The sequence below is a fragment of the Cicer arietinum genome, chromosome 7 (assembly GCF_000331145.2).
Source record: "Cicer arietinum cultivar CDC Frontier isolate Library 1 chromosome 7, Cicar.CDCFrontier_v2.0, whole genome shotgun sequence".
NCBI lineage: Eukaryota > Viridiplantae > Streptophyta > Magnoliopsida > Fabales > Fabaceae > Cicer > Cicer arietinum.
This window is the reverse complement of record NC_021166.2, coordinates 50,228,229-50,237,929: the sequence shown is the minus strand read 5'-3', so window position 1 is coordinate 50,237,929 and position 9,701 is coordinate 50,228,229. Positions and strand designations below refer to the sequence as shown.

The 9,701-nt window shown below is 27.6% G+C and overlaps 1 protein-coding gene across 1 annotated transcript; it reads left to right on the top strand.

Annotated features, from left to right (window-relative positions):
* The first annotated feature begins 3,388 nt into the window (after positions 1-3,388).
* LOC101509036 (LOB domain-containing protein 19-like) lies at positions 3,389-9,701 on the top strand. The gene is made up of 2 exons (XM_004510886.4): positions 3,389-3,879; positions 8,030-9,701. Exons 1-2 carry the CDS (start codon positions 3,574-3,576, stop codon positions 8,372-8,374), a joined length of 651 nt encoding a protein of 216 aa, XP_004510943.1. The 5' UTR covers positions 3,389-3,573; the 3' UTR covers positions 8,375-9,701.

Genomic DNA, 9,701 nt, shown 5'->3' with positions numbered 1-9,701 from the left:
TTATTGGAGATTTTGTAGAAAAAAATCTTTAATTTCCAAAAGATATTCAACAAATTGTATTTATTGGGTTTTCTTCATAAAGTTTTTATCCAAACAACTTTTCATAGTCTTTTTGAGTTTTAACTAGTCTCCCTAAATTATCCGTCTCTTTTTTTTTTACATAATATTATTTTGTGGGTGTTGTAGATGATAGATAGTGGTATTTAGATACTAACATCGCTTGAATATTTCTACTATTATGTCATGCATTTGCTCTCTAGCCTTTTATAAAAAAAATTATGTGTTTGTAAATGAATATATATATATATATATATTAAATAGTAATCTTTTGCTGGTTATATATTGATTTCAAGTATTTATCAACTTTATCAATAATTAATCTCTATCAAACAATATTAATGATAAACTTTAGTGGACCTCCTCGTTTAAATTAAATGTGTCCCAACATCACTCTTAAGAAACTATATATAAAAATTAAAATTTGAAAACGATGTGATTAATACTTTAATTATTTTTTTTAAATTCATAGAATAAAAGTTTTTGTGTACATTTTCATTAGATTATTTAGGTTTAAATGCAGTTTTAGTTGTCATGTTTTAGCAATTTTTAGATTTTGGTCCTCCTATTTCTAAATCTGCAAATTTAGTCACTTAATTTTCTCAATTTTTGAAATTAGATTTATCATTTTTTACTTATGCTTACGTGACATTGCTTAATATGATTTGGTATTTCTTAATTTAAACATATTGCCATATCAGATAAATATTATTATATTAATTTATTATATTATGTAAAAAGCTATTATAATTAATTGAAATACGTATTAGTTTAATATGTTTATGTTTTATTTCAAAAATAAAAGTTGACTGAGTCAAAATAAAAAGAGAAAGAATTGAAAAAACAAGAACCCAAGTAGAAGAGGAAAACACAATGCTATCGTCATTAACATTTTCCGTGTTCTACGCACGATTCATCTTTTTCGTCAACTTGCGATTCACCACGGTTCTTCTGGGTTTCGCAGTTCATTTGTTGTGTATCTGTTTCGTTAACTCGTAATCGTTCTATCGCGATTCTTCTACGTTTCTGTGTTTCATCGTTCATCACGGTTCTTATGCGTTTATGCTTTGTTCTTTGTTGTTTTGCCCGCGATTCACTGTGTTGTGCTCGTATTTTGTGAATCATCGACTGCGTAGATGATTTCATCTTTAAATCATCAATTGTGTTCAAGGTATGTGTCTATTTTCTCATTTGAATCTCTACTGTGTTATTTAAGATTTTCATAATTTGTGTTTGTAACTATATTGTTCTTAGTGAGTTTGCTATTAAATATTACAAAATCATTTTAAACTTCAAATAGTGGTGTGGAGTGAAAAATGACATATCCATACTTATTATTGTTGTTGAACGGGCTAGAAAAATGAGTTTGGGACAATATTAATTTGATGATTATAACAATAACATACATTCATGTCTTTCGCTATTTGTGCCTTTGTGTTGTTGATTTTGTTATGTTCTTTCTTGTTTTTTATGGTGTTGAATCCTATAGGTCATCACAAAGGCAAAAAGTCATATTACGTATATATCATGGTGGTTGTTTATAGAAATGCCTTGCAAAATGTATGTTATGGGTCAAATGGAAGAAAAAAGTTATGGTGGAGATGTCGATGTCATGTCTTACACGGATATATCAAAAGTGGTTAAAAATTTGGGTATAGAGATTTTAAAAGCTTGCATTATCGTCATCCTAAACTAACACTTAGTCGTGGTTTGAGGCCGCTAAACTCCGATGACGATGTGCTAAAATTTGTTAAAATATTAAGGGATACGAAGTTAATGAATTCTATGTAGAACATCTATTTGAAATTGTTTGGCTTTTTCCGGATATTTTTCTAGTTTTTTACTGGTCTTAATTGATTTTTTTTTACTGTCTTTTTTCTTTTGGTTTTTACTTTTTTTTTTCTGGTTTTTTATTAGTATTTTAAAAGTAATTTTTTTAATTTTTATTTGTATTTTTTGGGAATTTTCTAGTTTTTTTACTAATATTTTTTTTTATTAATTTTTACTAGTCTTTCTTGTTTTTTTAATGGTATTTTACAAGTAAATTTTCTATTTTCAAAAGTAATAGTTTGTATTTTATGGATTTTTTTCAAGATTTTTTAATCAATTTTAATATTATTTATTTTATAAATATAATTTATATATTTAAATATAATCTGACGTGGCAACAATTTTTAAATTAATAAAAACCACATTATATTAAACTGTCACATAAATATACGTAAAAAAATATAAATCTAATTTTAAAAGTTGAAAAACTAAAAAACCAAAATATTAATTTAGAAATAAGAGGACTAAAATCTAAAAATTATTAAAAATGAGAACTAAAATTGTATTTAAGTTTATAATTTAACATGGTGTTGTATTGACCAACATAAATTAGGTGTTAAAACAGTAATTGAAATGAAAGACATACGAAATACTGAATTTGAAACGACAAGAAAAGGTAAAAGAGAAAGAACAATGTGATTATCCGAAAGGGAAATTAATCTCGTACTCAAGAAAAAACAAAGGCATGACAGTAGAAATGGCCCTGTTTGCAAAGTGGTGAAAGAAATGAAAAACCTTTAATTACCAGAACCACAGGGCACCAACAGTGTACGATGTTGTCTTTTCTTTCTTTCTACACCCCCTTTTAAATTTGAGGAGCTAGAAAAGTAAAAGCAAGAGGTGACAGCTTAGAAGTTTTGATATGAAAGAAGATAAATTTTAGGATAGGATGTTTGTCCCACGTGTGACGGTTGGAATTGGAATTACAACCATATGACTACATCACTATCTTTGCTTCACGCAAACCCTCTTCTTTTCCTTAATTTCCCTCTATTTTATACATACAACTTATTGCGTGGCTTTAAAGTTTCACACTTTCAAGCCCACAAACCAACACTACTATATATACTAATAAACAAATTATAATTTTTTAAATATTCAATATTACCAATATTTTTTAATTTCATTGGAAAACTAATTATTAATTTTTATACGAATATCTTTCAATTTAATCATTGGTATTCAGTATGAATTAAGCTCGAAAATGTAATACCTTTAAACTACTATAAAAAATTAAATTTAAAAATAAATTAAACTTAAAAAGGAAAAACATGAAATTTTTAAATAGATTTCATTTTTTTTCTCTAATTGTAGTCATTGATTTATAGTGGTAAACATTTGAGGAAAGTTTTCCGTTTATTTAAATTTTATATAGTTAAAGAGATTAATTTTTATAATTGTGTGCATAATCATCATTATTTATACTAAAATTAAATTTAAACAATCTATAGCTCTAGTCCAACTCAAGTGATTGACCCACCACCAAAAGCACTCACTCATTATTATTCTTTCATTATTCCATATCAAAATCAAGTTAACAATAGCTTACACTTACACACAAACTCAACATATCTATATCTCCCTCATTATATATATCTCTTTCTTTATGACTCACAAGAGTTTGGTTCAACTTCAACCCTAAACAAGAAAAGATTTGGCAAAACTAAGGCAACAAAATAGAGAGAGATGGATTATTGTGGAGGAAAGATTGGTGGAAATGAAAGAAGTGGGCCTTGTGGTGCTTGCAAGTTTTTGAGGAGAAAGTGTGTGAAAGGTTGCATATTTGCACCATATTTTGACTCGGACCAAGGAACGGTTCATTTTGCAGCGGTTCACAAAGTATTTGGTGCTAGCAATGCCTCTAAGCTACTCATGCGTATTCCATCTCATAAGAGACTTGATGCTGTTGTTACTCTTTGCTATGAAGCTCTTGCTAGGTCTAGAGACCCTCTTTATGGTTGTGTTGGTCACATCTTTGCACTTCAACAACAGGTATTTTTTTTTATTTTTTTTTCTTCATTGTAATAATCTTTGTTTCCTCCTTTACTAGTTTTTTTTATACAAAAATGTTAATCGTTAATATGTTATGTTAGTAGTCACGACCGAGAGATATAACTTTAGACCTCTTTTTCCGACTCTATTAACCGTCTATTTCAATCCCTATATTTTGGAAGTTTAGGATGATTTGTTAAGTTTTAATTAATCACATATATTTTGAAATTAATATATGAGAAATTGAAGTGTAGATGTCAATCCAACAACGGTTTAGTATTTTTCTCTTTGGAGGTTTTTAGGTTTTGTTGTTGCATTTTATAGTACACACAACATTATGTGTTATAAAAGTGATAAGAGAATTATCCCACACAAAGAATGTGCCCTCGTTATACCCACTCTATATTTAATTTTGTTGCTTGTAATTTTTTAAATTATTACAACCTTAAATATATTTAAGCAAAAATTTGTTTAAAAATTAATATATTTTATCAATTTTCTTTTACCATTTTGGCCATATTAATTTGGGAATAGTGTTGGTTTTTTTAATAAGGAATACTTATGTTGATCTTAATTGATTCTTTCTATATATAGTGGTATCTTTATTTTGTACACACTTTAATATATATATATATATATATTGGTAGATCTATACTATTCACAAGTACATTAGATTTGGATTCTTATAGCTATATTATTAACTAAGTAATTTAGTTCAAGTATTTAATAAATTTTAATTAAAAATGAATTATTTATAAAAATCTAAATATAAATCTTCACTAAAACAACTCTTAATCAGATTTTACTTACCTCAAAGTTAAACTTTAAATTATTATAACTCTTTTCTTTAGAATAAGATAGTTAACTAAACAAACTGTGGTATTATTAATAATACTCAACAAATTAAATTGACTCATGTCTAGTGATCCTGCTAACGTGCGCCTTGGTGTGAAGTTCTGCACATGTACTATCTATTTTGTCCCTTGACAATAATCACTGTTTTGCATTCCTCGTTGGTCAAGATCGATCTTACCCTTTAGGATATGATATAGAATAGAAAGTGCAATGTACTATTTGCTTTCACACGTTTGTTAACAATTTGGCCATATTATTTTTTAATTAGGGTACCCCTATAAGTGTAGGTAGGTTTTGTATCTCAAGGTCTCAGCCAATATATATGTAAAATGAAGTAGCGACTAATTGTACTTCTTCATGGTGAAAAGTGTATCATGAAGTCTTTGGAAGATTATTAATGTTTACAAATAGTTCAAAATTTTAGAGACACGAGATAATATTATTCTTTGGAAGTAGGGTCAATGTTTATTTGTCTTTACTTATGGCTAAGATTAGTAAAAATAAAAATTAATTACTCAAAAATCAATTTATGTTATTTTTTTATTTATCAAATTAATATTTATAAAATTATTGTGTAAGTAGTAAATATATAGAAGATCATAAATTTTTATTAAAACTCAACGATGTTAATTGTCGTAGATTTAATTTTGAATAACTTTTAAAGATACGAGACGCCCTCCCCAACCACCTTAACAATTTTCTAAAAAACATTACTAGAAAGTCTAGGGCTGATTATATATTTAATTTAACTAGCATAAAATTTTGGGACTTGAAATCAATTTATTGTTGATAAAATAAATATTATTATACAAAATTGGTTAGGTATCTTAACGAATAAACATTGTGAAATTAATGTTAACATGCAATATTTTAAAAGAGAGGAATAGTGGTGGCAGCCGCCAATTGGGTGGCTGAACACGGAGGACTGTCTGTTGCTTGCCGGAGCTAAGAAGCAACACAATTAGCAGCTCGAGAAATATTCAAATATTTTTAGTATTGACTTTCAAACTTTTGATAAACATGGTTTGGTTTACAATTTGTATATTAGCGAATATAGTATAGTAGAGACAATATTCGAGTATTAAATTCACTACCTACAATCATGTAGTAGATGTTTAGCTTTATTTTTTAATCGGGACAAAGTAATTGATGCATCTCAAAATTATCAAAAACAGTGCACTTATAAAAATATTTAATAAATGGTGTAAGTCAGACATGGATAAAAATTACATGTTTTAATATTTTAATTTTATTTTCTATAAAATAAAATAAAATAAAAATTTTAATTTCTATAAAATTATTATGTATACAATTTTAATTTATTTATCAATTTAAAATATATTTTTGAATAAATTTTTACAAGCATATAAATACCACAATTTAAAAAATCCTCTACAAATAATTGGTTTAAAATTTAATTTTTAAATTCACACTTTAGGTACTTTTATCTTGAGTTTTGTATACTTAAAATATTTATATTTAATTTATTCTAAATTAAAAAATTATAAAGTTTTATAGAAGAACTTTTTATTATGTTCTAAACATGTTTGTAAATTTTTTTTATAAATTTTAAAATTAAAGGACCATTTAACATGTTTTGTCTTCGCATGAGCTAAAGTTGTATACATTATAATTTTACATTAACTAAAAAGTGTATTTATAAGTTATAAGGACTACAATTGAAACATTAAAATTTTATAGACCCTAAAAATCACAATAGAAATTAAAGCATAAAGTTTGATAGTCCGATATAAGAAATACAATTTACATGTAACTACGACTTATATGCAGATTTTACCTTTTTTTTTTTTTTTTTTAAATTACACTTTCATTCATTTATGTTATTTTAGGTTTTTATTTTATCTCTTAAGTTTCTTTTTTAATTACCTTACGTTATAGATATTAGAATTTTTGTTTTTTTTAAATTTTGGTTCCTTATATAAATACAAGTATAAAATACTTTCATCAACAATTTAATATTTAAGTCCGTCAAATATTTTACATTGGTATTATGTTTTGGTAATTAAAGTAAATTTAAAAATGACTTAAAAGACCACAACTATATTTTATGTTAATTTGCAAATTTCTTTAAAGTTTTACTAGAAAAATATTTAAAAATTTATGAATTTTTTACTACTAATAATAGTAAATATTAAATATTTTTTAAGAAAAAATATTAATACAATACTTATAAACAGTCAAACGGTTGTTGTTATAAAAAAAATTATAAAACGATATTTTTCATATGAAATAATATATGTTTTAATTTAAAAAACAATTGTACCAAAACTCTCCCTCAATAATTAATATATGTTTTATTTCTCGTTTTATGGCCATTATTGGGAAGATGTATATCAATGGATTTCTTTACTTTAATTAGGCAGGATTCCATTGTCTAAGTGATTAGTTACCAAATACTACTAGTAGTACCAATTAATTAGCCCTTCTAGATTCTCTACCCAATAAGAGAAAATGGAAAAGTTGTTTGGATAAGATTGATTATGTATTCTTGGCTGCAATTAAAAAAGTAGCATCAATCTAGCAGTCAAAATAAAATATTGAAGTTTATCTCTTGATATCAAATAAGAATATTAATTCTTCACATACATGTAGATATTTGGAGCATGCCAGGATGTATCAATCTCTATCTGTTTACCTGTGACATTTCTATACAAGTGGCATGTTTTATGATTAGATAAAAGCTATATTTAATCAGAGAATAATAATCCATTTTCTTCAGAAAATTAGCCTTCTATTCATTAGGTGTGTTCTGTTTGGTAGATGGATTAAATAGATAACATGATGATATATATATTGCAGCATAATGTGATCTACACAACTAACATTATATTTCATAAAGGGTTATTCCCTTAATAAATTAATTTTGGAACATGTTCGTGGGGTGAAAAATAATTAACCTTCTACTTCCCTTATAATTAGAAGTCACCACTCACCAGAAATAACTTGCTCATATGGTGTACAAGATGTGCAACTTATTAAAAATTGTTTAACCATTAAATTCACAAATAAACTAGAGATGAAATAATTCACATCTAAGTTGTTTCATACATACCTTAATCTAGAACCGAACCTCTTGCCTCTACAAGGTCAACTCCGGAATACTCCAGAATTGACCTGGTGCTCTCAGATTCGATCTCTGATGGTGTCAAAATAATGCTTTGACTAGTAAAAATCATGCATTGCAAAGGTGTTTTTTGAGATACAATGAATCTTGGATCGAAATAAATTATGTCTTGGAGATTTGTTATCATTGAATTTGTATGGTGCACTGCAGGTTATGAGCTTGCAGGCAGAGTTGACCTATGTTCAACACAGCCTTGCAACAATGCAACGCCTCCCAATTTCAGTAGCTCCATCTCTTCCAAACCCTCAAAGCTCATCGCCGAGTCTTCATTCCTCCTCGTCCCATCAGTTGGGAACAAATGCAGATTTGCAGAGTGCCTCTAACATGTCCATGCATTTTGATCCTTTTCAACAACTTTCAACATCATTGGACTCGAGCAGTTTCTTCAATCAATCAGATCAACAACCTCAGGATGAGGAACTCCAAGCTTTGGCTCGAGAATTTGTCTCTAGGTACTTGCCTGGAGTAAGATTCCAGCCATCTAATTCTCACTGAGGTTTCTTTCTTGTCATTTTTCTTGCATTTTAATGGCATTGTATTTTTTTTTTTTTTTTGTCTAATGAAATTATAACTTCACTTAATTTCCTGAGCCTGTTACTAATTGTACCTGAACAATTTGTACTAATTTCAAAAAGAATTATGTAACCAACATTTAGCCCTTTGGCAAAGAAATTTTCCATTTCCTTTTATTATTGGTAATGACAGCTATAACATAAACTTCAATATAAATAAATAAAAGGCCGTAGCAATAGCATAATACAATAGAATGATTATGCATTAGTGTATTCTATCAAATGCTTTATCAGGTTTAAATGAGTATCTGGTTAAATTATTCTGAAACATCCAAATGTTTATTCTATACTGAGCTAAATGTCCATCAGGTTGTAATTGTCAAGAGTTTTAATAAATGTACAGAGTTTAATTGCATTTGGATTTAATGCAGATGATTGCAGTAAACACATCTGGATTGTTCAATCAAAATCAGACAGTCTAAATTTAAAATTTGAGTTTTAATTATTTTTAAATCTAAAATTCAAACTTAAAGTTAGATCCATCTGATTGTGATTGAACAGTCTAGATGTGTCTAACTACAATGCAGTAAGAGGCTGCTTACTATGGCCAATCCTGGTCCGAGTTTAATTAGCTGTGTGATCACTCAAAATTACTTTAACTGTTGCAATTATTTCATCTAAAATACAGTAAACACCTGTCAGGAACCTAAAATTCAGATATACTTCAGGAACAAACCATGTCCAGAAAACGAGGGGACTTTAAAAGAAAGCTAAATTTACACGTTAAGTAGTATACAAGCAAGATATTGTGATTTTTTACTAGGCTTAATGATGAAATCATCATCTTTTGATTACAATCGTGGCCTTATGGAGTTGGAATATAAAACCAACATTAAGTTCTTTGCTGTTCATTTGAATCCTCAAGAAACTGATTGGTATTGGTATAAAAACTACCACTTCAGTCAATTGCATTTGAACACTAATTGTCTAACAGCTTTGGAGTGATAGTTACCATCCTATCACTAAATAACTAAAAGTCAGTTTAACTAATCATGAAGCACATACAACCACAGGCTGAAATGTTCCATCCATGGTGAATGATCATGAAGGGTACTTCAAATTTCCATGCAACTTTTAATCATGTCTGTTGTTATTACACTAATTTCATCACAAACTTGTAAAGAATCACTGCTATGTCAAGTAAAGAAACTGCTTGATTCAGTCCTTTAATTCTGTGCTACTGCAATAAATGTTTTTGCACAAAGCACTCACAAAACAGTAAGATCGTAAAACTAGATACAAATATGAAA